At 54.7% G+C, this 17,745-nt stretch overlaps 2 protein-coding genes across 2 annotated transcripts; one reads left to right on the plus strand and one right to left on the minus strand.

The window, feature by feature from the left end:
- Positions 1-55: 55 nt before the first annotated feature.
- Positions 56-1,016, plus strand: LOC34617739. The gene is made up of 2 exons (XM_022731096.2): positions 56-561; positions 851-1,016. Exons 1-2 carry the CDS (start codon positions 56-58, stop codon positions 1,014-1,016), a joined length of 672 nt encoding a protein of 223 aa, XP_022589120.2.
- Positions 1,017-3,916: 2,900 nt separating this feature from the next.
- Positions 3,917-12,580, minus strand: LOC34617740 (stromal processing peptidase, chloroplastic). Its single transcript, XM_022731097.2, has 14 exons — positions 12,254-12,580; positions 11,834-11,981; positions 11,475-11,665; positions 10,985-11,246; positions 10,456-10,734; positions 9,066-9,778; positions 8,538-8,917; positions 7,792-8,257; positions 6,820-7,479; positions 6,478-6,673; positions 6,161-6,340; positions 5,507-5,742; positions 4,339-5,337; positions 3,917-4,165 (listed from the first exon to the last, which is right to left on the minus strand). Exons 1-14 carry the CDS (start codon positions 12,482-12,484, stop codon positions 3,917-3,919), a joined length of 5,190 nt encoding a protein of 1,729 aa, XP_022589121.2. The 5' UTR covers positions 12,485-12,580.
- Positions 12,581-17,745: the final 5,165 nt, after the last annotated feature.

Consider the following 17,745-nt stretch of genomic DNA (forward strand, 5'->3'; position numbering starts at 1 on the left):
GCTTCCGGTTTCTTTTTCCGTCTCTGCGCGTTTTGTGCTATACCCCCACAGCATGATGCCGGCGTACCTCTTACGGCTCGCCCGGCCCTCTCTCCTGCAGAGGAGCTGCAGCAGAGAGGCAGTCGCGCGCCTGACAACTGCAGCAGCAGCTGCCACCCCACAGGCCCCCGGGGGCTCCCCCCCCGTGGCTCCCCCTGCAGCTCAAGGCGGGAGCATCCCTCTTTCCCCCCAAAAGCAATCTTCCGCCTGCATCCCCCCTGCGTTCACCTCCTTCGAGGCCATGCTGAACGCTTGTGGAGGCTCCGAAGACACGGTCTACAAGCGCCTGATCGAGCGAAGCATTGCGGCTTACGGCGCCGAACGAGAAAGTGTGGATAAACACCTGATGCCGATTCTTCAGAAAAATAAGCTCGTTCTTTTCCTTGAAGGCACCGTAGATAACCCCAAGTCTATGCTGTCCATGAATGTGGTCAAGATGCTCACGCAGCTGCAGAGCGTTCCTCTAGTGGCGGTGGATGTCACCACGCATGCCGCCATCCTGGGTTTCGCTCTAACACATGGGTACGGAAATATGCTCTTTAAGATCACAGCCCCCCCAGACTAACACACACAGACACGCGTTAGACCGTTAGACGCTCATCCTTCTGGGGTAGGACCTGTAGGACATGTGGTCTCGAGCACTCAAAAGGAAGCCGGCTTCTCGGAACCAGCAAAGCGCAGCGTGCGCTGGTGCGCTCGATACGTCGAGTATACATGCATTTCAGTACGAATGGCTAGCAGGGTACAGGCGGGGTTCTGGGATTCAAGGTTTTGGGGACTTGTGCTGATGGTGATGTATTTTTTTCTGCAGGAAGAAGAGCCGGTGTCCACTGCTGTTTCTGGATGGCGTCTGTCTCGGGTCTCATGACACCCTTTTGCAGCTTTACCAAAGCGGCACCTTGGCAAAGCAGATTGCCGGCAAGCTGCCACCTACGAGTCAGTACTTTGAAGGGGAGCTGCCCATCGCGTTGTACTGAATGCACTTCGAGATTTGTGAAAGGCAGCAACGTTCATTCCTGTACTGCCGAGGCAGCAACGTTCATTCCTGTACTGCCGGAAAGGCCAGCCACGACGCAGCAAGTAAGCGAAGTTGGGGGTAGTCTTTAGTTTCGTGAGCGCAACTGCCTGTGCTGTAGTTAGGTGGCCCAAATCGGCTGGTCTTCCGAATGCCGAATTTGCCGGATGCTCGTGATCGCTGCCCCGCGGCCCTCTCGCATCTCGCAAAAGGTTGCAGTTAAATGGAAATCGACAGCTTGAAGCCTGTGACGATTCACAGCTTAATATGCTTCGATGAACATGCGGAACCAGCGACGTCTTTTTGCCGTAATGGGAGCGTCCCAGTCAAGATGCCTCTACTAGAGCCCTACGGCGTTCATGGCGTAGGGTGGCTGTTCGCCCACCTGAAGATGGACGGTGTATCAATCGTTTACATAGGTTACGCCGCGGTTCGAACCCTTAAGGCTTAAGATTGTTGCACCGGGAGAACAGTGGTAAACTGTCTGGCAAGTAACATTGCATATTGGAAACGTGGCCTACGTCGAAGAAAGTGAACTGATTCACAGTTTATTAAGCTGTCTGCTGTATTTCTGAGGGCGCTAAAGCCAATTTGGTTCGAGATCGCAAGAACACATCATGAGTTTTCACATTTGCATTTAGGCTGTACATACAGTCGTTAGTTATTCAGCCAATTTTTCGGGATTCGTCAAGGTAGCGATTAAGCTGCTCCAGGCAAAAATTCAGAGGGGTAATGTGAATTTGGCTACGAAGTTGCACTGGCAAGAAGAGCAAATGCGTATTTCCGCTGCGCTGTAAAGAAGAGAGCATGGGAACGGGCGTTGAACCCGGCACTTCTAGCAAGAGTTGCTGCGATTACTACTCCGATTTCGCATTTGACAAGAACTGCAATTTGCAAGGTGCAGAAAATCCAAATACAGGTGGCACGGATAATTGAAAGCACTAACTCCCCACGTTTTGTGCTTCAATTTCGTGTCGTAGATGAGGCCGCCATGGCTGCATTATGGAGTTCACGGCTCGCAGGCAGCAGCAATTTTTCTGAGTCTTGCTGTGCTCTTTGCCATGAAAATTAGTGCGTATCCTCCCCCTTTGGAACACGACGACGATGAAGTTCATGAAGCGGAAGCACGCATAGTTGCATCAGAGAAAGGCAAGATGCTGTTTCTTGTGTCATCGCACTTGCGCTACACCGTTCAAGTTTTCAGCTATTTCGTATACTGCGGTGTTTGCACATGTTCCGAACACTGTAACGGCCGACGATTTTTCAGCGCGGTAAGAACATACCATGACGCTCTTGTTGTATCATCGGAAAGATGAATTTTCCCGCAGAGTCATTGCGCAGAAGGTTCTGAAGGTGAGACACCCGGGTGGTGTGCCCACATTATATCCCCAATACAAGTTCCTGCAGATTACTGTCAATGAAACTCCCTTTGATTGGCATTTCCGGCTTGCTGAGGTACGGATAACTGAGGGGCGCAGCGCATGAATGCAACTTGCCGAACATGAGCGGAACGCGCAGCCCATACCATCGGGTACCAAACTAATCCCTCCGATTGAAGTCGAACGTAATCCAGGTAAGAGCATTAAAGCAGAGTATCATGCAAACATAGCATGAGTTTTGAAGCACAGGGGATTACACCGGTGCTGTATGGCGAGCTACTGTCGTCATTCCTAAGAAGTTTCAGAGCTTCGCAGCTGTTTCTCCAGGTAACCTGCGACATTCCAGCCCATGACAAGTATTTGCGCATGCATAGACATATTGTCCTACTCTGCACACAGCCCCAGCGGAACAGGGCGCTGAAGTAGCTGCAGCACCAGAAGCCAGCAGTGGAGAGATTCCAGGAAAAGGTCTACGTGGGGGCAGCCCTAAAAACCTTCAAGGGCAGACGCAGGCACCCCCTACCCCGCCTTCGTGGACTGCTGAAGCACCTCAAACGACAGGGCCCTCAGTGACATCTCCCAGGCACCGTGCGAAGCCACTATCCTCTCCCTCAGTTCCCGAGAGCATGCCACTTCCTTCCTTCGACAATTGAGGTTCGTGAATCAGTCAAGGAAACGGCCTCGGATCATGCGAAACGTGCCGTTCTCCCCAGTGGCTCTCCTTTTGGTTCATGAAGAACCCAAGTTATCATGCCAGCACAAACCGTTTGTGGAGGAATCCTACGACTGTGCGGTGCGGTGGCTCAACAGGACAAAATATAAGTTCAAATAATAAATATACTGTAAAGTAGTCAAGCCCTGCTGACTGCCACTGGCAGCTGTTCGTGCGGCAGAACCGGATGTCGCAGTCCTCACGCCGGGAGAGGTGGAAATCCACGCAGCCGAGTGCAGAGCTCTCCCCGTGCGAGATGCGTAAATAGAGTAGATTAGATTGTTCCCTCGCCATTAGGTGCTGAAAGACTACCACCTGCATCTAGAAGCCACCCGTGGACGAGCAAAACGTAAATGCCTGGCACATAGACTAGTCATTCGGGTGAAAATGGACCCAGCTCGTGTGCCCGTGCCTAGCTGAGTGAATGCGCCCTCAGGGCAATTGATGCCTGGGCACACCCGTTTGTCAGCAGAAATTTCTGCCATAAAAAATCGATGGCACATTAGTGCGAATAACTACGTAACACCGGCGCGCGCACATACGCGCTTCTTAGCAGCTCTAAGCTGTAAAAAGCCGCGGCAAATGTAGACATGAGCAGTATTACCGCAGCACAGAAGAGTGGCATCAGATAGAGGCTGTGTTCTTTGAAACACAGAGCTGCTTTAGCTGCACCAACTTGCATTACACTTCTACTATGGATGGCTGCCAAGGTTCATGCGGAATTATTTTATGGTAACTAAGGGGGAAGGGGAGAGAGTAGAGCTAGGCAATTCAAAGGGCACTGAAAGCTGCGCTTAGCCTCGTGCTGGAGCGCCCACTGCTAGGTATAGGAACTTCCGAGACCTTTTGGGGTGGGCGAGAGAGAGTCGCAGGAGGGACGGGGCCAGACACCCCGACGGCCTCCCACATGCTATCACGACGCGTGCCTAGGGACCGCAGCAGCAGCTGGATGTCTTGAAGAGTGACGCTCTCAACGACTCGCTCGAAATCTTTGAAATACGCGGCAGTCTTTTGAGGGATCTGCAGCAAGCAACAAAAGTCCGCATTTTGGAGATGCGAAGAGCGTGCAAGAGGGAATGTACAAAATAGAGGGAAGGGTGGACCCAACGTATCCAAGTAGACTACTCACAGTACTAGTGCAGAAAATAGGGGTCTATCAGTTGCATGGGTGATTTGTACTGCTGGGGACTCACATCGGGCATTTGAAGGCCTCCAAGGAGGTCCAACCAGTACCGCGCATACTTGCGGTCGTGCAGATGGCGGCCAATGACCTGTTGTTTTGCTCCTTCTAGCTGCGACTGCAGGAGTGGCCGAATGCTAATGAGCTCCTGCAGCGCCACATGGGTTGCAGCTAGAACGCGCTCCACCTCCTCGGGCTGCGTATGTACCGTGATGACGAAAATCCCCCCCGAAAGGATGTCAAACGACATGACCTCAAAAGCAGCTTCGTAGGTTAAACGCTGCTCTTCTCTGAGGATAGAAAAGAGGCGCTTAGTGACCAGTTCTTGCAGTATCCACAAGCATACGCGAGGAAAGGCCGGGTGTCTCCTATGTGCACTGCCACCTGGAGGAGAAGTTTGCTGCCTGCTGCCTCCTGAAGCCCCACTGTAGGCAGCCTCCAGAGAGTCGTCCTGCCGCTGTAAAGCGTCCATGTGCTCCCAGATCCAGGACCCATCAGGGTTTCTTCCCCAACGATTACACGCGAAACCGCCAATGTGCACAACAGCGCGCGTCTCGCTGTCCCTGACGTACGCATGCAGCCGGCGTCCCCAGGCTTTTGTCCAAGTGCCAGAAGAAAGTGGCTCGGTGATTTCATGCGGAGAGCCCCATTCCTGCACAGCACTGGGAGCCGACGTCTCCTGCAGGTGGAAGTACGGCGACCGTAGCGCCTTTTCTCTGGGATACCTAAGAGGAGCGGGCAAGTGCCGAGGCAAACGACGCATCTCTTTGTCGGTCTTGCTTGGCTCAATAGTCCCCAAGTACTTTGCTGCCAGTTGCGTAATGTGGGCGGCGTCAATATCACCCACTACTGTCACCTCAATATCTCCTCGCAAAAGGGCCTCCGCGATGTGAGACCGGATCTGCTGCTCCACGAAGGGCAGATCCAAAGCCCTCGTAACGGCCGGCTTCAGCGCCTCAAAGCGTGGATCTCGACCAGTCATATGCACAATTAGCTCTCCGAGAGAATACCCCTGAGCGCGGCAACAAAAGACGGACACCCGCACATGCCACTGCTCCAGCTGGGACGTCGCAGCTTTTCACTATCTGGCCCGCCTCCCATGCAGCTGCATGCGGCATACTGCTGTGTGTCTCTGGAGTCCAGTTAGTGACTGAAGCAATGACTGAAATGTTATGACTCACAACCAAGTCTCGGGTGTACGCATGGTAGTCCATGAGGGTCTGCTGTTGCGCACGGCGAAAGGCTGACTCTTCGAAACGAAAGTTAGTGAATATGAGGTGCAGCAGCTGCATGGCACTTTCCAAAGTAGAAGCCCTATCGAGGCTTCCGGCTCGGTTCGAGTCTGCATCGCGGGCGGCAAAAGCGGGGGCGCTGATGTCGATTGCCAGGAACTCGTCGAGGCACTCTATGTTGACGCCTGCATACAAAGTTCACCAAAAAAGCTAGCAGCATCTTGTACCGCAAACCCACACGCAAAGAAGTAGCAGCTAGTGCACCTCCTAAATACAACGCCCCAAGTCCAAGCCCCCCAAAACAAGAATACTTCCAAACATCGGATTTCGTGGGTTGGTTTATTGTGCGACGAGCCAGCACGCATACACAGGTAGCGCACAAATGCAGTGCCACCTGTGTTCAAGCCATCTTGAATGGTGACTCAGTAAATATGCAGTTGGATGATTCAGCAGCTATGGAAGCGGCAATAAGCTAGCTAACCAAGTGTGCCTAATATGAGAGGGCGCGGGCTAGGTGGCGATCACAGTATCCTACAGCGGCTTCAGGCGCATCCATCTGCTCTGGAGAGGCTACGTGGGCCCTGACGTTCGAATACGGCTCACCAATAAGCCTTTCATGGCAAAAACCCTCAATCTGCTCACGCGAAAACGGCCCCAGAGCCCCTCCTTCCATCATTGTACGTGCCCCGAGGACCATGGCAGCGCTCTGTCGCTTCAGTGATTCAAGCGAGCCACTTGATGCATCGCCTCTGGAATTCTTCATCACTGCACCCAGGCGACCTCCTAGAGACACAAAGCAGCAAATATCGCGTAGTCCATGGAACGCCGTCCAGGAAGAGCTTCAGCAAACGCACATGCATGGCCTCAGATATGGGAGGTTGCGTTCACACGTTTTCATCGCGCAGCAAGATGGAACATACCCGGCATCAAGACACGAATCAAGACGGAACCGCGTTCTTCGGGTAGCGGCTTGACTGTCACCTTGACGCCATTGCCAAGCTGCACGGTACGTGCATTAGGCCCAGCCTCCTGCAGCTCCCTGGAAATTGGGGGACTCCGCGCCGCGCGCTGTTGCAGCGATGCCAACTGTGCATCCGTCAACAAAAGCTTGGGAGTCTGCACAAAGGACGTAGCGCAGAAGCCTGAGCTTATGCGACTCGCCAGGCATGGATTTACAAATGTGAGAAAAGACCAAAGAGAGGACTCGGTCTGTTTGCTTGCAGCTCTCTGTGCCTCGCGATGCCGTGGGCCACAAGGCTGACCTCGACTCCCTTTCGTTGCGCCCGAACGGCGCGCGTCATGGAACTGCAAAGTTCATCGAGAATCGATTCCTCAGATATCGCGAACGTAGTGCTGTTAACCTCCTGGGATGTCTCTTCTTCAGCATGCTTAGGCAGGGTAGCAGCCTCCAGAAAGCCCGTCGTTGCGTCTCTCGGCTCCACCTCGACGTGGCCAATCAGCTGCGTGCCGGGGAGCCGCTTCGTCATGGGAGGGCTGCTGCACCGAGTTCCGCCAGGCTGTACCAAGAATGTGCAGATTGCATCCGGGCCGTTTTTCACATTGCTCCTGCAGTTTCGCGCGTCAATCCAGCTCAGCATGCACCGCGCCTCCGCATTCACCAGGTCCAAGAGCCGTTTCATATCCTCTGGATTCGCTGCAGCATCGTCGGAAGCTGCCAGTGCACTCGCACTTTTCGCTGATGAAGATTCCTCTAACTTGCCCATCGCTAGCTTCAACGCAAGGCCGCGCTCGTCTTCCAGGTGGATTATGCGATGCCCGCAAGCGGAGTTTTCCATTAGCAGCCGCAGCATGTCGGCAGACGACAGCAGCTGCATGTGCATGCGATCCAAGTTGGCCCGGTAAGAATCGAGGAGGCTCCTCAACTCCGACATTGTCAGGCCGTGCTTCGCCATCTGGCGCACCTGATCAATGCGACAACACAAGTCACAACAGCCAAGCCCTACTACTCCCCGATGCGGTACACTAGAGCAGCATGCCCGTCGTGGTGCCTTTCGCAACGCACACGCCACCAGCCCGCAGCAGCAGATCCTTAGGCGGCATTGCACTCATATGCATTGGTATTTACCGTGATACAGCCATAAAAGCATACGCACAGAACATTTATACGCGCAGCGAAGTCGTCTCCAGCCACAGCAGATACCCCAAGCTGTGGCCGATGCTAGAAACTCACAGAGGCCTTGTGGGCCCTAGGCATTTGCCAAAAAACTGCGTACCTCCTCAACAGCCACCCTCACAGCGTCGCGCCAGCTGCCTTGTTCTGCCTCTGCCTCGACAGAAACGATGCGACAACCTTCCTTAATGGACTCGGTGTCTGCCACTTCTACGCGCATCCAAGCGTCATCCTCCCGCCTGCACCGCTCATTCAGCCTCATTGCGAGGGCTTGCAGGGCGAGTTTGCGCGCGAGGAGACGGAAGAAATCGCCCGCGGTGCGAAGGGGGACAATTGGCAGCTTGCGGAGAAAGAGCAGCGAAAAATTTTGAAGGAGAGAGTGCTGCCAGATCTGCAGCCGAGACCGCAACACGTTCTTAAGAGGCACTGCTGATTCCCCAGAAGTCTCGCTCTTCACATCTTTCTGCACTTTGCCTGTGGCGCCGGCTGCTGCTTCACCTGCAGCTTTGGCAGCGTTGCCTTTAAAATCTCGGACCCACGCATGTGCCAAGGGAGGAAAAAAAATCGAGCTGCGAAGACACCACCGCACACACAGTAGGACGGTCCAACGCGTAAAAGTGTCATCCCCTCCAAATGCTGGTAACGAAGGCTCAACACGGAAACTCCCAGTTCCTCACGTGCAGGCTTTTTGCGCCCTCCGCTGCATCGGCAATGGGCCGTACCGAGAAGCGCGCCGCCATGCAGAACACCTACAACTAAGACGAGACGTTCTAGGAACGCAGACGTCGTGTTGCAGGACGCTCGGCTAAGCACGAGCTCCCACGCATGCGCTTCGGGAGGCTCGCTCACCTGTTCTTTACTGTGGTCTGCCTCCACTTGTCTCTGGTGGCGCGCCATTTTTTTTCAGCGGCTTTGTCTCCCCGAACAACTCCAAGGACCTCGTCTACAGAACGCAGGGCCCCCAGAGGTGCCACGTCCCCTACAATAAAAAGCGTCGCGTTATCTGGGCGGTAATAGCGCGCGAAGAATTTGTGCACTTCATCAAGGTTCCACCCACGCAGCAGACGCATGTCTCCGATTGGGAAACGGGAAGGCAGCAGCGTATCGCTATGAAGCTTCGACAGTTGAGCCTGTTCCTTCCTGTAAAAAATAGTATTGACTAAGGAAGACTCGGAGAGGACTGCTGCCTTCTCTTTGAGGAGTCGCTCTGGGGTGAACTGGGTGGGCGCCTGGAAAAAAACCAAAAAAGCAAGGACTGCATAGACTTCTGGTTTAGAGCAGCCTCGCAGCCTCGGTACCCACTGCCGCAGTCCCCACTGTAAAACAGCACGGTCTAGAAAGCCCTTTGCGGAATCAGGAGGCCTAGCCTAAATGTACCGTAAAGACTTCTCGCAATAATTCCAGCGCAACCTTCAGCTTGCGGCGGCTTCCCGCTTGACTGTCGGTGAGCATCGTCTCCCGTTCATTGCCCCTCGCGTCCGCCCCCTGAGCGTTCTCGCCCCCTCTCCAGCTCACAAAGTAGACAGTGTGGTGGAAGTCTGTGAAGGCGTTGGCCTCTCCTTGCAGAGCCACGACATCTCCCCTCTTCCGATTGCCCATAAAAATGAGGTGCTCGCACAGGTGTGCCATGCCGCGCTCGCTGTCCTCCTCTGCCGTGCTGCCTGCATGAATTTCCAGATGGACTTCCAAACTGCCTTCAGGGTGGCCGTGAGGCAGCATAAACACCTCCAACCCGGAAGCCAAGACCTTTCGCTGCAAGTAGGGATGCAGCCGGAGCGGCGCACAAGACACGTGGAGACTCCGCCGTTCACCCCCTGGGCCATCTTGAAGAGGTGCCGCTCCTCCTGCCCCTTCGGCAGCCGCGCTTGCACCGCTCGACGCAAGCATCTTCGAGTGCACACGCTGCCCTCCAGAGAGCCGCAAGGCACAGACGTGTCGACTAAAAGGAGCGCCTCCTCCTGGTGGAGGCAGCTGCGAAGGTGGCCGGGAACGTGGTGCAGTGGCGGGCAGCATTCGAACACCCTGCGCGCAAAACAGACTTACAGTTTCCCACCGTGCGCGAGTGCTGCTGCCCCCAATCGTCACGGCAACTACGGCGTGTCAGACTCGCAGGGTGCCCTTGGGCTACACGATGCGCATCGTGGCGCTTGTGCGGTGGCTCTGTTTCGACCGTATCCAAACAAATGCCAGTTCAGCGTTGAGCACACAAGGAGAGCAAAGCCAACAGACACGCGTCGTAAAAATACACCACAACAGAGTGCGGACAACCAGGTCACATCCACACGAACATAACACATGGAGGAACATATTTCAAAACACGCAAGTTGTTCAAGTCAGCGCGGCTTCGCCGGCAGAGTAGGCGAAGCCAGTGCGCAGTCCTTAGGCCTCAAATCCGCTGCCGCGCGCGCTCCAGTGTAGTATGCGCGAGACACACACGAGTGCCAAGGCACCAGCCGCTGCTGCTGCCGCCTTCCTATTGTCACCACGAAAGAGGACGAAAAAACCATCCTTAAGGTTCACAGTGCACTGCACTGCACCCTCCACCTTCCCTAATAATGTCCACCTATCCCCTGTCTACCAGACAAGAGGACAGCCGCTGGCTTCAGGAAGGCAGCTTTATACTCCCCCCAAATATGCTACCAGCAGCAGCTCATTTGCCGTGCTAATAAACGCATTATTTTGCGTTCCCTGAGTGCACCGAGACTTGTCCGCCGGTTGTAGAAGACGAGCGTGTAAAAAAGTTAAAAGCACGGCTCCGTAAACTGGCGTTTCCCACTACAATCATCGGCCATCCACTTGGCAACATCTTTGGCGTAGTACGTCGCGATAGAGTCGGCTCCAGCCCTGCGGAATCCCTTTAAAGTCTCAAACACAACAGACTTCTCGTCGATCCATCCCTTCTCCGCCGCTGCTTTGATCATCGCGTATTCTCCAGACACGTGATAAGCAGCGAGCGGCACATTCGTCTTCTGCCGCACACGGTGCAGGACGTCCAGGTAAGGCGTGCCTGGCTTCACCATTAACATGTCAGCCCCCTCTTGAACATCTGCAACGCAGGCCATCGCAGAGAGCGCATGCGCAGCACAACTCTAGCGGAGGCTCACTTTGGCACCCTCTTGGCATGGACGCGACACATCGTGTTGAAACTGCACACAAGGGGCCTACCCCGAATAAAACACCGAACCAAGGCGGGCACTGTGTGCGGTAAATGGAATGAAAATACACACACCTACACATCAAACACCACATCTACACCCACATACACACATATATATATATAATACATAATCACGCACCCAAGTCTGCCTCGCGCTCCGCTTCTCGGGCATTCGAGAAGTCCATCTGGTAAGTCTTCTTGTCGCCACCGCCTTTCACATGTGAACCCAAGGCGTCTCTAAATGGCCCGTACAGGGAGGAGGCGTATTTGCAAGCGTAGGATAAGATCGAAGTATCCACACATCCCTCCATGTCGAGCGCCTCACGGATGGCTGTAACACGTCCATCCATCATCTCGCTGGGACAAACCATATCCGCCCCAGCCCGCGCTAGGTTGACCGACTGAGCCGCAAGCAACGCGTCAACACACAGCAACCGCATGTTTCGAGAAACAACAGCAGGATGGCGACAGCAGAAGCGAGCAGAAGTTTACACAGCAAGCGCAAGGGGAACTGATTGCGCAGGGACGCTACTGCTTCACCCACACACATCCCGGGCGGGGAAGCGTAAATTCAGCGGGAAAGGCCAACATCTCCATTCGGCTAAGCTCGCGCGACCAGTCGGACTCACCTGCTTGCAGATCTGATAGACAGTCATGTCGTTTAGAACAGCCCCCGTCTCCTCATCCACCACTCCGTCTTGCCCCGAGGTGCTGTAAGGATCCAGCGCCACATCGGCCAAAACTAAGGCATCCGGGAAAGCATCCTTCACTGCCATAATGACACGGGGCATCAACCCGTCCGGGTTGTAGCTCTCTTCCGCTGTAAGGAAGCGCACAAAACGCACAAACACACCACGGGGTGCTCAGTACAAAAAGCAGCAGCGCCAACGCCCGTACAGAAGGCTCCCAGCCAGGTAGAGGCAGCGAACGCGTGCTTCCACGAGAAAAAACGAATTCCAGTCCCTCCAAAAGAAGCTCCACAACGCACCCAGCGGGCTCTTGAGGTCGTCGTCCACCTTTGGAAAGAGCATGAAAGCGTTGACACCGTAACGGCGAGCTTCATCTACCTCCTTGAGGAGATCGGCAGGGCTCAGCCGGCGCTGGCCAGGGAGAGATGGAATCGGCACACTCCTCTCCTGTTTGCAAAAAGACGAACCAAGCCACACACGGACAAGACTAGCATACTCCCGACTGCCCACTGCATCCTGGCTGTCTTTTATTCGCCAGACCATACAGAGCTGACGAGCTGAAAATGGACGGGACGCCTTCTTCTCAAGCCATGCTCCCTCGCGCAAGAATTTACACTCTAGCAACGCTGCCTCTCCAACCAACCACGACAACACCACCACTGCCCACACAGTAAATCGCGCGCGAGCGACACAACACACGGGCCGCCATTGTGCCTCACCTCGTCGTGTACGAACAGCGGATATATCAGACTGGAAGGCTTCACGAGGCTTTCCTGCACGAGCCGACGGGTTGCGTGGTTCTTGCGGTTGCGACGCGGGCGGGACTGGACAGGCAGCCAGACTTCGCCGTAATTGTTGTTTTCTAGAGGCCCTCTGGGTGCAATGGGGTCATACTCGTCATCCGCCTCTCTCCCATCCTCATCTTCATCATCTTCTTCGTCATCTTCCATATCCTCGTCCAGTTCCTCTTCATCGCCCTCCTCGTCCTCCCCCTCGTCCTCCTCTCCCTCCAACGCCTCCAGTATCCCGTTGCCCAGTAGAGCTCTCTGCTGAGCCATGGCGCGTGCCTTTCCCCCCGACTCCGAGCTTCTTGCAGAGCTCCCCAAACTCGCCCCTAAACGTGTGTTGTTGCGCTCTCTGAAAGTCTGCCGCATGCTTTCCAGTGCCTTCGAAATGCGCGCCGACACACGGGGCTTTTTAGACGGCTCCATTCCATCAGCGGCCTGCACACAGACACACACAGACACATGCATACACATACGCATACACAAACAGACACGTACATATACACATACACATACACAGACACATACATATATACAAGTCGCAGCACAAAAACGCTAATTTTCTAAGTCGACATCAACCCTTAGTCGTGATTCTTTCCCCCCCTCTCCCTCCCTTGCACACACGCACTCCACACATATCTGCCAACTACCGAGAGGCTGCACGCATGCCGGCTGGCGGACGCCGCACGAGATCCAAGCCCTTATACAGCAAGACACCAAGCATGCACATGCACCGGCGGAGTAATGCCACGCGTTTTCACACATGCAAAACACCACTGTCCTCCCTCCACAGAGGAGGAATAACACCGCGCCAACGCCAAAGGCAGCCCTCGCAACCCCCAATACGGCTTCTCTGCCGGCAGAGTTTCGCTGCAATGCATGCGCTGCTCCTGGAGATTCCCACATGCGCATTCTGCCGCACACGGTAAAACATCGCGTCGAATGCGGCCCGGTACCTGGGGCAGCAGCAGCTGTGGAGAGGCATGCACAGCTGTGCGCTAAGCCAAGCACTGGTGCTGTTTTCACAGAATATCGCGCATTGCGCAGCAGACACAGCCCTAGAGGAGGCTCCGCGCTAGATCGAAGATTCTCCAACCGCGCTTGGAAGAAGAAGAAGGGGCAGAGGGACGAGCTGCTGGCGCAGCTGCTGCCTCCACCATCGCCAGCTACTACTCCTCCTCCCCCAAAAGAAGACGCTGATTCGTAATCGGCTCCCCCCGAAAAAGGCAGGAAGGCACACCAGGTGGCATAGCCTCGCACGAAGAAATAGCTCCTGAGGCGGAGACATACCTCTGGGGCAGCAGGGGCCTCGTCCATCCGGCCTCTTCCCTTCTCTCCAGCGCTACCTTTGCTTTACGGTGGAATGCAAAAAAATGCAGCTTGCATACCCGCCTCCCTGACGAGCATGCTCCGTATGGTGGATATCGAGCATGCGTGCCAGGTCCAATTTTGAGTTCCTTTGCGCCTCTCCTGACGCGAAGTCTTTGGCCTGTGCCCGTGGGCTTGGCGTCGAAAGCCAGCGTTGCGGCATAGCGTGTGCAGGTCGAGAACACACTCACTCCTCTCATGAAGCAGCGTCATGCCAAAATGACAGCGAGGAAAAAACGCAGCCACTCGCGAGTCCTCAAGGGTGTGGTGTGAGGCGAGGATAGACACCCCACGAGGCGACATAACACTATTCCTGTGCTTGCTTGTTGGCGCGAAAGTGCTGCGGAGCACCGCCACAGACCCCGCGCGCAGGTTCAGTGCTTCTTACTTGGGTAATTGAAGAGCTTCGGAGTCGGTAAGACGGCTTGACAGGCGTGCTGGTAGGGATGCGCTTTCCCTGGCTGGCGATCTCCTCGGTCTGCCAGCACACAGACACGCAGAGCTCAGCTCTCTTTGTGCTCTGGCTCACGAGTCACGGTCTTCCCCACTCCGCGAAGACTTCCCTTCCTCTTCGCCCTCTTGCAGCGCACTGGGCGCAACTCCTGAGGCGGAAACAAGGGAGGCTGGAAGGCGGTAACCACGAGACTGCTCACGTGCAAAGAATTGGGCGCCCTCAGGCCTCCAACGAAGGCCAAAGTCAAGACATTTGGCGAAGATTCATTGGCAACAGTGCAACCCGCGGAGGAGGACCTCAAAGACGGCGCATGCGCGCAATTCTGTCTCCTGATCATTGCGGAAGAGGTTCCAACAAGCCCCAGCAGCGCCGCCAGGGCAGCCGCGCAGAGACTGTGGCGCATTGTCGCTGCAGACAGAGAGGCGAGCACACACGACATGCCGAAAAAAGTACAAGGCCTAAGGAGCCATGCAGCACTGCTACGACCAGCCTGGACCCTAACGGATACGCGTCTAGTGGACAGAAGCTCGGAGGAAGGTGGGCGAAATGCAGGTGCTCACAGTTAAGACAAGCTCGACAGAGAAACAGGATCGGCTGCGCACGATGCTGCAGGAGGGGTATTGCCAGGGAGGCAGGAGGAAGACGATTTCGTGGTCTGCCTGTCGGTCAGGAGGCCCTACACTATAGACACACGCTGGTGGGGTGCTCTGAAATTAGACGGCGAAATCACACAGCCTCCTAATTCGTGTACCTGGCAGAAGTAATGCTTCTACAGGGCCAGTGTTTTGGAAGGAGCCACACAACTGGGGCACTACTGCGCTTAAATCCAACCCTCGGTGTCTCTTCTGCTGTGTCTCCCCACAGCGAGACACAGCCGCGCGGCACTTCAAAGATCAAAGTCCGAGGACAGAACTAAGGAATTCGACTCCTAAATATAGTTTGCCTTCGGAATATACCGGCGGCAACAACAAACCAAAAGAAGGGACTCTCCAGACACACTGGCCCCGCCACAGCGTGGCGTGTGCGGGGCCATGCGAGTCTCGGCATGCATCGCCATCCATATAGCACATGTTGAGGTGTCTGCTTGGCAAAAAGCAAAAACACAATGGCGATGCCTTTGTGTTAGCGAGAGGAGCTCCTGATAACGAGTCTGAGCCTACACAGAAGTCACATACACTCGAACCCCCGAAGGAAGGCCTCCAAGGCAAGGAGCAGGCAAGGAAACTAGCTACTTCATTGGGTATGTTGTGCAGTTTCTTGTGTATTATCGAAGACAAGAGGCCGCCCTTAGGCAGCTGGCACTGAACGGGAACCCCCAGAGAGGCGCATGAAGGTCAATGCCTACCGAGGAGAGGTACATACAGCATGAGGAGGAAGAAAAGATGAAACGGCTTTTCGGCACTATGATATCCCTTCGCAAGCATTTCTTCCGCATGGCGTAACAAGCAGGAGGGGCGCCGAAGGGCTTAACGACAGGTTTCTTCTTGTGAAGGAGCAGTGTACCTTCCTTTCACGCCCACTATCGTAGACCACAGCCTGAAACGGCTAGCGGCAACCCGTATGTCGGCTGTGGCTGCAACCTGCACCCTAAACAATGCCTCAGCAGGCTTTAATCACCATTAATGCACATGCTACATCCCGAGTGCACATGCACGTCCAACGTGTACGCCCCATTACAGTTGTGGCAGAGGATGTGGATGATACAAACCTCAACCTATGTCGTAATTTAACTGGCTTTAGAGAGCATAGCGAAGCCTCCTATGGCCTTTGCGAAGCTCTCTTGAGTGGGAAGAACGGGCTCTGTGCATTCCAGGTACTTTGGTCTGCACTGGCTGTGGAGTTGTCCCGCAGTAGATTTGGTGACACAGTCAGTGGCATACCTCGCCAGATTTGTAAAAGTTGTTTAGTCTGCTACAGGATGTGCATCGGAAGACTATGCTATAACGGGATTTCAAAAAGCGACCGCCAAGGGTCATACAAGGCCAAACCAGTGGAGCACTGGTCTACGATGCATGCCAGCTACGCACAGAAAAAAAGAAGCAGCGGTGAGAGGAGGAGTTCTTGGGCTGCAGACACGAAGCTGCAAAGCTTGATTTGTGACTGACTCTGTGTGAATGGGGGCTGAGCCCTCTCTAAGCAGCGTTACATGCTATTGGTCTCTTAAAAATTCTGCAAAGGGACCTGGAAGATGGAGGGAAATGCATCCAGTGTAGGTCTTCAGTGGAGAGACACGGGAAGCACTTCGTGATTACTGCCGACAAAGCGCCCTGTGTTAAGCGAATGAAGCAAGTGTGGATGCCACCTGCTGCTCTTCAAAGGCAACGCTTTTCTTTGTGTGCTTGCGCTTTTGGCTTACCTCCCACTTGAGTAAGACGCGCGACGAAGATGCGACCCTAGGTGATGAACACGAGGGCAGACTGGCAAGGCCATAAACGGACCAGGACACTTCTGTCTTGATGACAGTCTCCCGCTCTACTCTCGAAAGCCCAGCCGATGAGCACTTGCTGAGTAGTATATATCCGGGGTAGAAACCATGAAAAGCCTTGCACAGAGCGAAACGGCGTGATCCTAGGGGAAAGCAAGACTTCTCCCAAGGAAGCCGATGAGTTCATTATAATGCCCGTGTGTGATATTCACACCCCAGTCCAAAACCATGTTCTCCCTTCCGCTGCAGGCCCTGATGTGGTCTCTTATTCAAACCTCGATCCAAGCATGTGGAGGCAGGTAGTATCCAGCAACACTAGTGCGCGACACCCTCCGTGCAGATGCCTGCCCGCAGCTCGCCCGCATGCTGCACAGGCAAGGTTAAGCGCTTTAACTGTGACTGACCGCCCATGGCGTGAGTGCTTTTGTCCACGTATATACGAAACGGATAGCAGCGACAGTCTAACGCCATGCATAATGCGCGAGAGGCCCTCCTGTGACTGGTTGCTGTCGGGCGCACTGTAAGGCGCTGGCCTGCCCTGGGCATAATACGTCCCATTCAGCACAAGACGCCCGTTTCCCCACAAGCATTGCATGCGTATGGGATAATTTGGTCATGTCATGACCCACATATTACCCTTCTGCTGTCTGAGCTGCACGGGTTTCCACTACGATATAAAAAGTAAGTGCCTGTTAGGCTCTCTTCGAGAATCCAAGTGGTTCCCTTCAGAGTTTCGATCAGCAAGACCGTTTAGCTTTAACATCAGCGAGGCCCTACGATGGCTCGGTTATATCTCTTAGGAAGCAGAGCACTGCTGCTGAACGGCGACGGCCGCAGGAGGGGCCTTTTGCGCTTTGCGCCCGTAGAGTGGCACATGACGTTAGGATTATGCGTGGCCATGCAAACCCTATGGCGAATTGGCTGTGTGGACAGAAACGTAGGGGGTCTCGCTGTCACATGTGCAGATGAAGGTATGCAGCTATTGTTTCTGTGCTTTCCCATGCGGTGCGGGGAGATAACGCCTGTTTCTGTGGGGGGGAGGGGGCCCTCAAGAGGTTGAGAAAGGGCCAACTTGCTGGTCCTTGTGTTGGTGCCGTAACTGTACTACCATGGCTTGTTAGTGCTTTTGTCGGGGTCCGCATATACATACATATGTGGTGTGAACAAATAAGCAAGCGA

This window comes from Cyclospora cayetanensis, unplaced genomic scaffold, assembly GCF_002999335.1.
Source record: "Cyclospora cayetanensis isolate NF1_C8 unplaced genomic scaffold, CcayRef3 CcayRef3_contig_9, whole genome shotgun sequence".
Taxonomy (NCBI): domain Eukaryota; phylum Apicomplexa; class Conoidasida; order Eucoccidiorida; family Eimeriidae; genus Cyclospora; species Cyclospora cayetanensis.

Bases quoted from the DNA above. Each gene is read 5' to 3' on its own strand.
- LOC34617739 (XM_022731096.2), top strand. From the start codon at position 56: ATGCCGGCGTACCTCTTACGGCTCGCCCGGCCCTCTCTCCTGCAGAGG. The intron at 562-850 runs GTACGGAAATAT...TTTTTTCTGCAG, and splicing joins GGTTTCGCTCTAACACATGG to GAAGAAGAGCCGGTGTCCAC.
- LOC34617740 (XM_022731097.2), bottom strand. From the start codon at position 12,484: ATGGAAGATGACGAAGAAGATGATGAAGATGAGGATGGGAGAGAGGCG. The intron at 7,480-7,791 runs GTACGCAGTTTT...CGCATTGATCAG, and splicing joins TGAGGGTGGCTGTTGAGGAG to GTGCGCCAGATGGCGAAGCA. The intron at 5,743-6,160 runs GTGAGCCGTATT...CTTTGTATGCAG, and splicing joins TTGCCATGAAAGGCTTATTG to GCGTCAACATAGAGTGCCTC.